The sequence below is a fragment of the Choristoneura fumiferana genome, chromosome 18, assembly GCF_025370935.1.
Source record: "Choristoneura fumiferana chromosome 18, NRCan_CFum_1, whole genome shotgun sequence".
Lineage (NCBI taxonomy): Eukaryota > Metazoa > Arthropoda > Insecta > Lepidoptera > Tortricidae > Choristoneura > Choristoneura fumiferana.
Window position 1 is genome coordinate 3,265,063 of NC_133489.1, and position 16,282 is coordinate 3,281,344.

The 16,282-nt window shown below is 38.4% G+C and overlaps 1 protein-coding gene and 1 pseudogene across 1 annotated transcript; both read right to left on the reverse strand.

Annotated features, from left to right (window-relative positions):
- Positions 1-315: 315 nt before the first annotated feature.
- On the reverse strand, positions 316-4,399 carry LOC141438206 (uncharacterized). Its single transcript, XM_074101972.1, has 2 exons — positions 4,335-4,399; positions 316-3,457 (listed from the first exon to the last, which is right to left on the reverse strand). The coding sequence occupies exons 1-2, from the start codon at positions 4,344-4,346 to the stop codon at positions 335-337; spliced, it is 3,135 nt and encodes a 1,044-aa protein (XP_073958073.1). The 5' UTR covers positions 4,347-4,399; the 3' UTR covers positions 316-334.
- A 7,975-nt stretch (positions 4,400-12,374) lies between these two features.
- LOC141438227 (uncharacterized) lies at positions 12,375-15,393 on the reverse strand (annotated as a pseudogene).
- Positions 15,394-16,282: the final 889 nt, after the last annotated feature.

The window sequence follows — 16,282 nt, forward strand, 5'->3', positions numbered from 1 at the left end:
TCAGGTGATGCAACAATTTTTTTGTCCAGTTTCCTCAGCATCAATCTAACCATCGGAGAGCATGCAAAATCAGATTCAGGAACTTTTTGCATTCTCTACGGTCGGTAGCTAAAGAACTGCACTTTTTTAAGCTTTTTTTTATAAAACAGCAAACGAGAAAACTTCGGCAAAAAATGGTGTCACGTAATACGAAAGATGATGGCGAAAGTCATTGCGCAATGTAAAGCTCAGTCTCGCTGGTATAAAATATAAAACAAAAACAAAACTTTAATTCAATATTTTATTAACAATAGAGTATAAAAAATAAACTTAACAATACAATAAATACTTATTATCAGCTAGGTTTGCTCGAAGTGCTTGTTTTTTTAATGTACCAGTTTTCTTTGTATACCTTTTTCCTTGTGCCTGGCTTTTCGCTTTCCGGGCTGACGTTGCTTGCCATCGTGTCTAGCTCGCTATCTAGCCGCGGGATCGCGATGGGCTCAAACCCGTACTGGAACTGGGGCTCGACAAAATGCGTTCTGCTTTTATATCGTAGGCTAGGCCTCGACGCGTGCGCCGAGCTGTCTCTAGAGTCCTTCAAGTAATCATACTCGAACGTAGGCGCAGCTTTATAAGCCGCGGATTGCTTCGACTTTTGCTTAGGCGCCGAGTCAAAAAACGAAGGAGCTACCGTGTACTTCGCTAACTCTTTATTCTTGTCACTGTTGCCACTGTGGCGTAGTTTCTCCGGCTTGTGTTTCAAAAACATTTTGTAATAGTTTATTTTACTCTGATAGCGGTCAGTCATGCTTTCAGGTTTTTGGATAGAATAATCTTGGAAATAACTTTCTTTAGTTTTGTCTCTGGAATCTTTGTATCCTAGACGCGCGAACTTGGGAAATTCATCACCGTCCTCTTGATATTCCTCGAAATGCTTCCCGGAATCTTCCTCGCTGTTGTGGGGTTCTCCGTAATTCTCGGGGTTGTAGATATCTTCTTCGCTCTCTCTGGAATCTCGGTCGTACGCGGGAAAACCGTACGCTGCCTCTTTATAGGACTTTTCGAAATCTTCCTCATTGTTTTCCTCTTTTCCTACCATCTGTGCCGTGAGCTTTTCTTGGTGTGAATGTACCTCATCAGGAGATTCCTCTTGTATTATTATTTTCTTCGATTTTTCGTAAATAACAGGCTCTGAAGTCAACTGACCCTCAGAGCGCGCGCCGTGCGTTGTTTGTTGTCCCGGCTGTTTCTGCACATGTTGGTTTGGATCTACACGTATCGCAGCGTTGGCAAACGACGGAATAAATCTAAGATTCTCCATAAACTCGTGAAGAGGCGTGAGCTGCGGGTGACTGTAATATTGTGGCGATTTCTGGGTAACTGTGTAATATGCTTGGTGGGGGTTGTGAGATTGTTGTTCGGCATTAGAGTGCTGCGGTTGAGATTGACGAGAATGAGTTGCAGGGTGATCAGCCGAATAATGAGGATGAGGCGAAGGGTGGGCGTGATCGGCAGAATGAGAATGAGTCGTTGGATGATGGGACTGAGAAGTTGAAGGATGAGGTGCAGGATGAGCGTGACCAGCGGAATGAGAATGAGTCGTTGGATGATGGGACTGAGAAGTTGAATGATGAGGTGCTGGATGAGCGTGACCAGCGGAATAAGAATGAGTCGTTGGATGATGGGACTGAGAAGCGGAATGTGAATGAGTTGGATCATGGGATTGAGTCGAAGGATAGTAAGACTGAGTGGAAGAGTGTGAACGCATTGGATGATGAGAATGGGTAGAAGGGTGATGAGACTGAGAAGAATGCGAATGCGTAGGGTTATGGGAATGAGTAGACGGGTGATGAGATTGTGAAGAATGTGAATGCGTTGGATTATGAGAATGTTGAGATGAAGTAGTAGGATGAGAATGATGACTATGAGAAGGAGTGGACTGGTGGGAATGAGAGGGTTTATCATGATGCGTATCATACTGAACGTGATCATAAGACGGGGTTTCGTCGTCATTATCGGAAGATTCCCCCGAGTCTTCAGATTCTGGCTCAGGAGACGAATGATGACCATCATCGTGTTTAGCGCCCTGTTCTGCCGGCTGGAACTGATATACTAAATGATTCGACACAGGGTCCTTCTTCACATATTGTACTTTCTGCGTATGACCCGGATCCTTTGAGCTATGTGAGAAGCTGTAAGTCACTGGTTTTTTCTGCGTCTCTTTCTGATAGTTATAGGTGATAGGGTCTTTTTTAGTTGCCTTATTGTAACTTACAACCTGTTCATTATAAGTTTCTTTATAATTGGGGGACTGAATTTCATATGAATATTCAGCATCGTTAGGTTTACCTTTAACCTTGATACTAGGCTTCTCAGACTTTTTTTCGTAATGCACATGTACGTTAGTGTCCTTTTTCGGGGGCGTCTTTTGTTTCTCCTTGGGCACGTCACTGTGTGGTTTTCCTTTAATAACACCACTGTCATAAGATTTCGTTTTTTGCACTACGAATTCGTTCTTGTGTTTCTTCACTTCATCAACATCAGCCGGGTGAAGTTCTTTATATGTCACTGCGTTTATTTTAGGTAAATAATGTTGTACTTGAGGTACGATAGGGTTTGCGAAAGTCAACGGTTCCAAGAGGCTTAGATCTAAAAGGGGTAGAGGTGGTTTTGTCTCTATTTGCACCACCGTGTCTTTCCCGTTATGTGTGGTTTTTACACTGTGTCTCACTGGAGTTTGCACTTGTGCCTTAATGCTCTGTGCAACCTGCGGCTGACGTGGTGCTTCATGATATTCGGTATGATGAGCCGCTGGCTTCTCTTCTAACCGTTGAAACTTTTGCTCGTTATGTGCTGCGCTATAATTTGGAGTGCCGTAAATCACTTGATTATTACTGTTGGTATCCTGCTGAGCTACTGGCGAAACAAATTGGAACTGTTGATCCGAAGCTGGAGTCAGACTTTTTACACCACCATAAGCGAAAGGATGTGTCACTCCATAGCGCGTCAGGGGCGACGTGACAGCGTCCACTGAAGGGAAACGGTACTGATTGCTGAAGAACGCTTGCGGCGGTCCCTGGGGGAAGTGGTAGCTCGGAGTCGCAGACAGCGGCCGCGCCAAGTGATCAGGCAAATGCTGGAGCTGCACAAACTGTTGCGGGAAAGTCGTCTTATACGCGACTGACTGAGAAGGAGCCAAAAACTTATTTCCGTACGAATCCTTTAAATATCCGTTAGATTTTTCAATAACGAGGCTCTCCTGGTTGACTGGGATGAGCTGCGTGGGCTTCGATGCGATAGAAGGCACTTGAAACGTAAAGGCTCCGTGTGGAGCCGCACTCGCGTAGATTCCCAAAGGCACGTTGCGGTAGAGCCGGGGTGCGCTCACGGCACTCGTATTTTCCTTTATCCCTGAACCAGACACAGTCCCGAGACACGCTCCGGCCACCACCAGCCAGCACAAGACAGGTAACACCTGAGAAAGAAACACACATAAAAATATGAATACATTAATCACAATCAGTTCCGGTGAACTTGGCGGATGGAAAACGGAAATGCATTGGACCGTTGAAACTTAAACACACAGCACGCATGGGTTCGGGCAATCGTTTAATTTGTTAGTTCTATTGAAAACTTTTATGTAACGCTTTGATTTATTTCATCGAGAACCAATCAGCACGCAAATTAGTGTAAGTAGGTAAGCGTGTAGAAGTAAACAATTTAAAATTAAAATAAAGTACAGTCGAGGAAATTGAATCACGTACCGTAGTGTTTGACATGCCATATTACGTTTGACAAATAAATCATAGCGAAATTGATTATGAAAAGGTTCCACCCTGGTACCTACGTGATTCAGTTTCCTCAATTGTACCGGAAATCCGAGTGTCGGTAACTGTCCCAGTAGTTGTCATCTTTATTTGTATATCATTAGCAATTTATTAAAGGTTTTATTTAACTTCGTGTCTTGTATATGTTTAGTTCCGACATTACAAGTCAAATTTAAGCCTCTTCTAGTGGATGGATTGACTTGGACGTTTGTAAAAATATGCTATAAAAATGAAAAATTTTGATTAAGTTATTTATCTAATGATCTTCATAAACGTTTACTGTTAAGACTGATTTAAATAAAAAACTTTTGACTTTCACTTTTCAATTGAAAAACAAAACAACCCAAACATTTTAAAATACAACAACTGTCAATATTCAAATTAATGGCTATTATATTTAAAATACAAATTTAAACTTTCGAAACAATAAGAAGTAAATCAAATCTTCAAATTAAATTTGAAATCACTATAATTCTGGAAAAAGTAAATAATCGCAGCCCTAGGTAATGTAAACAAGCAGCTCACCGTTGTCCCCATGTCAGGCGAGCTGCGTCCGCGCACCGCACAACACTGCGGCGCCGCGCTCCCTCCGCGCGCTTATATCCGGCGCCCGCGCCGCTCCAACCCTCCTTCATCACATTATATCAGAAATCCATTGATATTCTATTTAATAAAATAAATTCATCACACTCCAGTCGACCGTCTAATAAAATTAGATGTTACGTTACCGCTTTTTGTAAAAAAATGATTCTATCACACTTGACTGATTGCAGAAGAGAATGAGGGTCGTTGACTCAATTACCGAGTTAGGAAAAACTTAGTCCGATGATAGTTGGCCATCGGAACATGTAGACAACACGAGGAATGGGCAGAAATAATCGTCCGTGCATAACAAATTATTCTGCCTTGTTTCGTTTACCAACTGACAAATTGAGAGAACTATCCGGTGTTAAAATGGATCTTACGACATGTCCCATTGAAGCAATAGACAATTATTTATGGGTGCCACAACACGATGATTAGACTTAAAATCGGTAAGTTAAGGTGAAGGTGACGTACGCTCCCGCAAAGGGTGTACCTAATGCCTCTCAGGTCAGGAAGTTTTATCAATTTCAATACAATACTTAATATTGGACTAATTACATGTTTTTGGGAAACCTGCTCATTACAGATACCTACGTCACAATACAAGTAACAGTATAAGTATATATTACTTGTATTGTGCCTACGTATTTACCCCGTGTAAATTCCGCTCAATTATTATTATTTACATTAATTCGAAATTCAAGATTACGATTATTAAAACGACAAAGTTTATTTTGCCGAATGTCATATTTCTTATTATTATTATTTATTGATTAATATAAGAAAAAATACAATTAATCATTATCATCGAATAAGCGAAGTCATTTCGGAAAATTGATAATCGAAATACTGTTTTTCGGGTCAATAATATTTCGTATTTTTCTTCGTAGTAAAAAACGATATTTTGAAATTCGGAAAAAAATGTGTTTTTAAATACTTACCTAATCGAAATTATATGTCTTAGCAAATTTGGAATAAAATATTTCGGAGTGTTTGGGTGTTCCCTTATCTACCTAACTATCTACTATTAATCTACTACTTAATATTTTTTGATCTAAATAATTCAGCTGTCCTGTGAGCGTTGTAACTCCTGTCTTTTTTCATAATTATTAGAATATAATTGATTTATTTGGAGTTCAAAAAGTTTGCACCTACATGAAATCTTAATCTAAAAATGACAGTAGTTAACAAAGCACCAAAATGGATGCCACTCAGCAAATGCCGATGTCTGAATTTCTTCAGTCATGGGCCATGACTATGGCGCCTGGTTTTCAGGGCAACCAAACCAAGGATACCTACAACAGAATAATTATAAAGCTAGATTAAACTAAACATGTGGAAAGAGATGTCACAGGTAAATTAAAGCGCAGCGCAACAAAATAGTAGTAGTTTTGCAGATGTAGGACTTGTTGCAAGGTGCATTGCTACCAACATTTTGCTCGTTAATCCTGCCGAGATGCAGCAATGCTGGCAAGTTTGTGTTTCGGCGTGAGAGTAAGACAGCCGGTGAAATTACTGGCACTGAGGATATCCATCTTAGGCTCTAGGTTGGCAACGCATCTGCAATACCCCTGGCGTAGCAAAACTGGGCGGTGTGATCTCTTACATCAGGAGACCCACTTGCTCGTTTGATCATCCAATCGAATAAAAATAAAAAAATAAAAATAACTAGGCATTATACAGATCAAGCAATGCAATCAATACAGATCAATAATTGCATAGAAAGCGGGACGAAACCATTTTGCACTCAATGTTTAAATTTTTGCACCTGCGTTAATTACTACCGAATATACACGAATCTATTCTGCAAGATAGACTTGGCGATAGAAATGTGAACCTTGTAAAAGCAGGACGGGCGGGCATTACTTTGGTTTCCATGTCGCCCTCCTTCTAAGTCCTTAGCGGGAGGACTACGCACGCGACGCCCGACCCGCGGCGTAGCCATCAACTCTGCAGGGCTACTACGTAACTCGAAGTTCGTATCGTACCGTCCCTCTCGCTCTCGTATTAAATAGTATAAGTTTCAGAGCGACCGACACAAACTTCGATTCGAGTTTCTAGTAGCCCACTCGCGTATTAAAGGACATAAGTGCCAGCGGGACGGCAACATGCGAAGTTCGAGTTTTGCACTTCGTGGTATTAGGGCCTCTTCATTGCGTCTTGCCACAGATAGCCAATAAATTAATTTCAAGAAATATGTCAATCCTAACAATTTTTCAGTATTAAAAATCCGTTTCCCAGTATATCCCTTTTCTGAATTTCCCAAAGACGTTGTTTGATTCAACACGTTCGTTTTCTAGAAAATCCATGACAATGTTTGATGTTGAATACATATACTTAATAGATCTTTTGATGTTGATTATCAATTTTTAAAGCATACCCATACTTAGTAAGCTAAATGGTCTAAAAATGAGTGCGTGCACGTTTGTCTAGTTATAGTAAATTATGTCCATTCACTCGAACACGAGCGGTTAAGCTACACATAGGCTCATTTTCTCGACCCACTGCTTTCTGTCACGGTGCTGCACGTCGTCCACTCGTAAGCCTAGCTCTAAATATGACATAGTATCCCTAGCTGAACGCGAAAGTGATCTCGTTATTCAGTGACCAGTGCAATGTCAAACGCCGTTAAAGAAGAAAGTGCAAAGTTCAAGTGCAGTGAAATGAAAGTCAATTAAAGGGGTCAGCGTAGGAAATGAACATACTAGTAGGTACTTACTGGATGAATCGTAGTTTCCGTTAAATTAAACTTTCTCGAAAGCATGTATTTAATGTTAGTACTTAATAAAATAAATAAAAGGACGCAGTACGTGCGTTCTTTGCGTGGTAGAGAGTATTTACTACCTCAGTTTTGCCTACGACTTCGGATCTCTGAAACTACTGCATCAATATGTCATCCCTTTTTTCACTTTTAAGGGTTAATTTTCAAAAAAACGATGAACAATATACCTAGTTATTACCTAAAGCTTTAAGCGGTTTTTTTTTACAAAATACCTATATCTAAATTCATGCCCAGTAGGTTGGGCTGTGCGTTGATGAAATCAATCATTCGGGCAGCTTTTTTATTTGTATTATCTATTATACCAGGGCGAACGAGTTACGTTCGGGCTAAAGCTCGAAACCCCGAAACACGCACATAATAAATTTCAATGAATTCGATACAGGTGTTTCCAGGTATAATGTTTTAAACTTTCGTGATTTTCATTCATAAATTAAAATACGACAAACGGGACTTATCACGCTAAGCACGAGTAGACTCAGCTCGAGTCTACTATTCGTGACCACGGTCACTGCAATGTGGTCGAAACGTCGAGGTAAATACTACTCGAGTTTAGCGTGAGAAGTCGCGTTTGTGGTATTTTAATTGTGTATCCAGGAGATTAGAGATATTATTGGTCTCTACAAATCAGAGCTTACGGTTCCCGTAGGTAAATTGTACCTTTTGCTGCCAGCACCATCGTAATCAACTGGGCGCTTAGTTATTGACGTTATTATAGTTTTGTAGTTTAATCGCCTGTTTCACCACCTGTCGACTAACTTTAAGTGTCGGATAAAAGTATTGCCGTCTTTGTTTATTCGGGCAAAACAAACAGAGACGGCATCACTGATATCCGTCACTTAAAGTTAGTTGACAAGTGGTGAAACAGGCCCTAAATCTGCAAAACTGTCCAGTAATAAAATGGTTTGATTATAATGACATTTTCGTCATGTTTTGCTCAATGGATCATGGTCTGTGATTCTATCGTTGCGCCCATCGTAACCTTCGTCGCCAGTGCCTCTAGTGTGGCGTTTTCACAAAACATTCGTTTACTATTCGAAGACGTAAATCGAGCGTTCGATCGTCGATACATTTCCACGGTCGTTACGATACGCGGACGAAATAGTTAACGTAGCAAACCTACACTCACAAAAGTTGTTGTGCAAACTTTCCGCTAGAGGCGCTGTCCGTGTTTCCATACAAATTGAGATTTTAACGCAAACGCGATCGAGATAGTTTGTGATCGAGAAAATACACTAAGCACAGACACAGGTCAGCGCGTAAGGGTCCAGCCAGACGATCGTTCGTAGTCAACTCATTTTCAGTTGCCGTATGGTACCTACCAACTGGACTTTTGTATAAAACAGAATGCAGCAGAAATTACGCGTGTCCATAAAGTCAAGCTTGTTCCCAATAAACACGTGTTTTACAAGGTTTTATTTAGTTTCACCTGTCCCGTTGTCTGTCTGTAATCAAATCTTGCAAGTTAAATTCGACCAACTTCCAGTAGTTGGATTGACTTGAAATTTGGTATACTTATGTAAATTGCGTGACCATACAATAATCTTCTAGTGACATCCTGGTAGTCCAGCCAGGATCGTCTCCACAGGACGGAACTCTTCAACGGTTAATGGTATCGACTTGAAATTTGGTATGCAAATGTAGTTTCGGTGACAATAAAAGTAGAGTCAGCAAAAAAAGCTTGCATTAAAAATTAAATTTTTACCAAAAAGTAATTTAATCAGACCTTAATCAAATTCCATCGCTTATGATAATCAGCAATTACCTACACCACAAGTACTACTACACTAATATTATAAATGCGAAAGTGTGTGTCTTTCACGTCCAAACGGAGCGACGGATCGACGTGATTTTTGGCAAAGCGATAGTTTATGGGCCAGAGAGTGACATAGGCTACTTTTTATCCTGGAAAAATGCACAATTTCCGAGGGAACAGCGCGCGACAACCGAACTCCACGCAGGCGAAGCCGCGGCCAAAAGCTAGTATAAAATGATTGTGAAATAAAAACAATCTAGTAACATTGTTAATTTTATTGAGAATCAAAGAGCTCTGAGCATTTCACAAAATACAAAACATGTGCACTTATATATAACTATTTTATGATCTATGACCTATGGTGATGCCCTCTCTGTTTAGTCGAACAAAATAAGCGGAGACGGCATCACACATCCGTCACATAAAATAACATGAACATAACAGTTTGCCGTCGTACTTGTCGGAAAAGTCCGTATTTACGACAAAATACGATGGAAAAACATAATTGGCTTGATCTGTATCCTAGTATCTAGTTTCAACTCAAGTAAAACAAAAGCAACTGAACCTCTTTTACAGTCTACTGTTCATATCATGTTACAGTACAGAATAGTAACAGGTCATTTGTTTCCTGAACCACGCTGGAACGTTCTTAGAATCATGATCATGGAACTTTCCTGTCAGAAAATTAGGGTCCACAAAATTAGGATCGATAGAAACCTACACCCCACAGTTCCCAAATAAATACAGGATGTAAAGATCTAGTTTACTATAGTATCGATCACATAATGCGTAATAAAACCTTTGTGTAAATATGTATTAAGTTAGAGCAACAAATTTATTTAGATGTTTTTCTAGTTACAGTTTTGTATTCTAGCTACAGTTCGCGACACCAATATCAGAGATTCATATGTGTATGTCCAAATAGTAAAAAAAAGGTAAAATGTGATGATAATATTTAATAGATATATAATATTTAATTTATACAATCAGAAGAAATTGTAATAAAAAAAGGTCAAATACTTAAAAGACATGTCACGTTCGTCGTTCGAAAAGCTGGAGATTATAGTTTATGTTCATTTCAAACGTTATTTCACACAAATGGCACTGAACATCGAAAATTTAGGTACGCGATTTTTACAAAGGCGAAATGTCGGTACTTAATGCTTGTACGATATAGTCGTATTTTGGGTATGTCATTGTTGGACTGTGCATGCAATTTGAAACAGATACGTAAACTACGTATTTTCTTCAAAATATTAGATAAGCGGTAATTATAATAGTAGACTGCTGCCTAATATATTTTATTTAAGATACTCTCACACCAATCATACCATTATTTAATTTCAACTGTATTTTTTTATTATAGTCGCGAACAGGAACTGTTGAACAGTGGCGTGGCGTCAGATATTTCCGTGTTAAGTTAAAGCCGAAGCAAAGATCGCTAACATCTTCCATAAATTCTGTATGTCCTGTTGTTCTATTTTGTAAATATTAGGCAAGCCGGTAGGAATAGTTCTATGGACGCTTCACCACTGTTGAGCCACTTTTTTTTTATACGACTGGATGGCAAACTAGCAAGTGGGTCTCCTGATGGTAAGAGATCACCACCGCCCATAGACACCTGCAACACCAGGGGTATTGCAGATGCGTTGCCAACCTAGAAGCCTAAGATGGGATACCTCAAGTGCCAATAATTTCACCGGCTGTCTTACTCTCCACGCCGAAACACACATGCTACTGTTCGTAATCTGGCCGTGTCATGTTATTCTGGTTTATTAATGATAATATTTATCACAAGTATGTATAACTCGGCTAAACTATGAACAGTGGCGTGGTTCAACAATTACATTCACCACCACCAATATCTGACACAATAAAGCGTGGGGTGACTCTTTACCGGTCCGGATAATACCGACATGAAAATACCGACCCTGTTTGGGCATCCATACAAACTCGTGCCAACTCAAAGCGTGCATAAATATTTGATAATAATCTGTTTCTAGGGCTGGTAGGTCAGAGGCTGGTCAGATATTTTTGCACGCAGATATTTGTGGCAGACATTAATATAAAGGACTGTACTTAAACACCATATTAAGTAAGATAAGCTCATTTTTTCAACGAGATCAGGGATGGATACTCTAACCTGTACTTAAAGAGGTACTTATTTGATATTTCCATAAATTATAATTTTAAAAAGTTTATATTTTGTGAAGCTGTTAAATTACATTATACATCTGCATGGTAATTAGAAACATAAATAATCCTTAGGCATACTCAATAAAAAAATACTATTTAATTTAATCGGCTTCCCTTTATCTTGCATAATATCGATTCTCCGAAATACACTTTGCATAACAGGTATCTCAATAATTTATTTTAGCCGAATGATACTTTTGCATAATCATAACTTTGCATAATTATCAGTTCGAATAATAGTCATTTCTCAGAATATTAAATAGCAGAACACTCTTATCGCCGAATATAGCAGAATATTAGTATCGCCGATTTTTATATGGCATAATGGCATAGCAAAATACTAGTTTGGACTATTGTATTTTCACGGAATTTCAAGTAGCGCTGACTTTAAAGTTAAAGGAACTAACAGCTATCGTAAGAATGGGTTAAGGGTAAAGTAAGGCCAGCAAAGTAAGCGTGCTGTAACAGCAGCAGGCAAAGCGCCAGAACAGAACTGCAGCTACATACATAGTAGGTTGGGTTAGGTTAGAACTGCGACCACAACAGCGCGCGAGTCGAGCGAGCGAAGCGCCAGAATCTTACTGCTGCCAATAAAGGTTAGGTTAATATAGAACTACAATTAATTTAATTGCAAGGAATGTTTAATAAAATTTTATTCTGCTTTTTATTATCCTTATGCAAAGTAATGTTATGAGATATGTATTACTGCGTAGCAACTACTCGAACATATAAATATTATTCTCATCGATAATATGTGATGTTAATATTATGCTTTACAAAATTATGAGAAATGATAGTATGAGAAAAAATATATGCGAAAAGTAATTCGGTGATATGATGATTCTGCTCAAGATTGTTATGAGAAACGAAATTATGATTCGATTTTATGCAACATATTAGTGAACCAATTTAATCAACACCAAAATTAAGACATAAATGGTGTCATTGGTGATGTAACTTTAGACTGTCAGCACACAGACCTCCATATGTGCACAATTACAATGACGGTTTCTTGAAAGGCGAAATATCTTTTTTTCTTTTTAAAATATGGCTTTTTTGTCCTAAAAATTATATTTATATAAACCAAACAGTCTCCACATGTGTGTAATGTCTAATGTCTCTACATTGACATTGGCAAAATATATCTTGCTAAAAAGCAAGGGTGAAGGCTATAAAAAAAGTCTATCACAAAACCCACATTGTGAATGATATTCTTTTGTTCACAATATTTATGTTGCACTGAAAACTATCTTAATAACATCTTAAATCAAATCAATCACATAATAAAACTTTAGTCTTGGGGGCCTCACAGTCACAATCCAAAACATGACACTGAACACTGGCCAGCCATTTGTGTATAGAAAAAAAAAACAACACTACACACAGCACCTCAAATCCAAATATTCACTCATTTGTCCAGTTTCATCACACACCAAGCCTTTTAAACACATTTTTTGTAATTGTTAAATTATTAGCGTTCTTTACACCTAACTAGCTTTCACATTGGCACCTTCGGCATAGACAGCCTCCTCTCTGGTTTGTTGAATATTGTCTGTTTTGGGTTGAATCTTGGTCTTCACTAACCTGTCCTGCACAGATTCTATTTCCTTATACTCTACAGTATTGGAGAATTTGACTGATTTCGATTTCGGCAGAGCGCTAGTTTTTCTTTGACACTCACTGGTACTTCATCAGCTCTCATGGTACAATTCATGGCTATTTTCCTCACATTATTCTTCAGGGTAGTTATAGTAACTACTTTTTAGCTACTGGTGGAGGACTTTTCAGTATACCTTCATATTTGAGAGCGTCTTTCTGCATGGTATTGTAGGTTCAGGTGGAGACTTCTCAGATTTGGATCCAAGCGTGCATAAATTGGTTTAACTTCTTTAGCTGCCACAGTTGTAGGCACTTTTTCCGATTCTGTGTTTCCAAGTCTTGCAAAAACAGTTTGTTTGTTTGTGTAACTGTAAGAATACAATAAATCGTTAGTTAAGAATATAAACTTTAGAGTAAAATATTAAACAGACAAGGAATGGTAATGTTAATTACCTTCTTTGACGGCTGGCTGTGGTGAACTGAATCTTATGAGGCGTGATTTCTTGGCTTCAGCCGTTTCCATTCTGCAATACAAAAAAAAATATTTCTTTCTATAGACATCATCATCATCAATTCATCATCCCAACCTATATGCATATAGCTATGTCACACTCCTGGGCACAGGCATCCTCTCAGATTGAGAGAGCTTGCGCCGTAGTTCTCATGCAGGCCCAAGCGGTTTGATAATTTCACACACATTCATTGAATGCTTGGCAGGTGTGCTGGTTTCCTAACAATATTTTCTTCATGTGGCAAATTTCTAATGTAATAAAAACACTATTTTCGAAAAAGTCAAGGAATATAAGACTGGGTTTAAACTTACAATATTCTGCACAAGAAGCATAGGTCAAACCACTAGGCCACCACCGCTTTCTAAAGAACATTTGGAAGCAAATAATTTGAGAATTCAACTTAACATTAAACTTACCCAACTCAAAACAAGTTTTCGTTTTTCTGGTGGCTGGGGGACGTTGGAGACGTGTCCCGTGGGTTGCGCGTGTAATGCTCCAGTATGCGACTAGCAGCTGTCACAGAAATTACCATGTTTTGGGCATTTTCATAATAATTTTTTTAATTAAATAATTGAACTCTTGAGCTAAATAGTAGATACATTGTAATACATGGCAGTGACGCTTGCTGTTTATATTTGCTGTTACAACAAGTAGCAATGTAAAAGTATGTAAGATTTCAAAAATGGGAACAAGCAATGTGCTTTGCAACCACTCCATATGCTTTGAGTTTTGTAAGTGCTCATTTTTGAGCAGCTAGACACCACCAAAGTTTATGATGGCAACTGTTGTGCAGTAGAACCTCGATTATAAAAAGTAATTGGAACAGAGACTAGTTTGGATACCTAATCAAAACATGTATTTTTGGAATGTTATCATAAGCAGTGCCTTTTTTACATATCATTAAAATTTGACATGCTTACATATTAATGTTGAAATATACCTAATCATTAATTTTTAGGCATCTTTTGCACCAATATTTACGATTCAATAATTAAGGGTTTGATGATAGAGGCTCTGCTGTATGTGTATAAGTTTTTTTTTCTATTTTTTTCGAGGCTTAAGTGCACCTGTGTGACTATGCCAGCCTCATTGATGTGTATAGTTTAATCGTCCTCAACAACCTAGGTGTCAATAGGATTATTTAAATTTTTGCTTACGTGATGACGGTTTGTTCTGTGTGATGGTGGCTCGTCCAGTGATGGCTGCAACCGGCACCACATTCACCATTGTGGTCCCTAGTACCTTGTCCCTCGCTGTGCTCTCATGCACTTGCTTTGCATGTCTGGAAATAGAAATAGGTCCAATTATTGTTAAATCATTGTATAACAATTTTATAATACAAAACAATCTGTATTTTTATAATTTAACCCAGATTAAGGTTACCCACTCTGATTACTAATATGATAGAAGTGGAAAAACACTGAAATTAAAAAATAACAAATAAAAGCCTATTTTTTTTTAGCCTTCATGGGAACTAGAGCCTAAGCCTTCTCATTCCAAAAGGAGGCCTGTGCCCTGCAGTGGAACATTTACAGGCCAAGACAATAATGGTAGTCTCACCTTAATATGGCAATAACGTCGCCCATTCTGGTAATGCCCATGTCTCGAAGGTACTCCTTGTTAAGATCGAGCAGCATGTCATTTTGGATGCGGTTCTCCGCGAACGTGAGTGCGTAGGTCGCCGCTACGTCGGAGGGGATCCCTGCTGCGGTGAAGAAGCTCACCCACATACCTTTTAAATCGCAACCAAATTGAAATATCAACTAACACGTATGTTTTAATATAATACTGCACGTATTCAAGTTTTTACTACACTGAAAGTTATGGGTAAAGTAATGCCGCGTTACGTTAAAAAATGCATGCAGTTGTAAACCTAATGAAAACACCTGGATAAATAGCAGTGTAAATAAACGGTAATAAACCTGAATGTAACATGATCTCACTGCGGCCTTGATAACTTTTTATTTACTGAAAGGATTATAAAATAAGACACTCACTGGTTAGAGTTGAATCCATCTTGTTCATGATGGAAATATCCAGTCGGCAACTTAGTTCAGCACTAATTTATCTACAAAAAATCACATTCAAACAAACGAAACGGATCACTTTCACACCGCGTAGATCGCAGCCATTTTTATTCTGTTTTTTTTTTTTTTGTTGAATGAAAGAAAGCTAATGGAAATGGAAACTTAACTGCATTGCATGACAAATGCAAGTATATCACCTTGCAGTAAGATTGCTTTTTACTTCCCTCAGTATTTTACGCAGGTGCTCCTTTACGCGCAGAACTAAGATCAGAAATGATAAAGTTCGTGATAAAATAATGTTAAACTATTATTTTTTTGCACTCGCATACAAATGGTTAATCTAATTTTGATCAAACCTTCAAACGGCAGAAATTGCGTTACTTAGTTACAAAAACAAACATATTACATTTCGTTTTCAATAGGGCAACATATTCCATTTCACGTTAGAGTTCAATCAAGATTAAAAAATGTACAACTGCACTGCCTATCAATGTCAATGTCAAAACAAAAAAAAAATCGGGAAACGGGAATCGGGAATCCAAAGAGTATAAGTACCTATGTAGGAAAAGAGTGGCAAATAATTCTCTTGAAATACTGATGAAAATTTTCACGAGTTTGCCGAGATTAATTCTAGTTACAAATCAAATAATATTTTGTCTTCTAGTAAGTTGTTTCATACTATAAACCAAATTGACGTCCTAACCTCGCTTACGCAGATATTTATTTTTACATTGTTATTTTTTTGCTAGTTCCAAAGGTAACAGGCGTAACAGGCGTTAATCGAAGAATGTCTTCAGCGTCGTTGGAAGCTGTTCCTAAAGTGGACATAGACCCTGCAGGAGTGTTTAAATATATTTTGATAAAAGTACATGATAAGGAACTAAGTGAAGAAGATTCTATCACAGTTGTTAGGGGCTATAAGAGATGCAATTATCATTCGGATATATACGATGAGGTAAGGCAGTAGACCATATAATTCGCCGTTATCCTTCATATCTATTTACAAATCTCAAAATGTT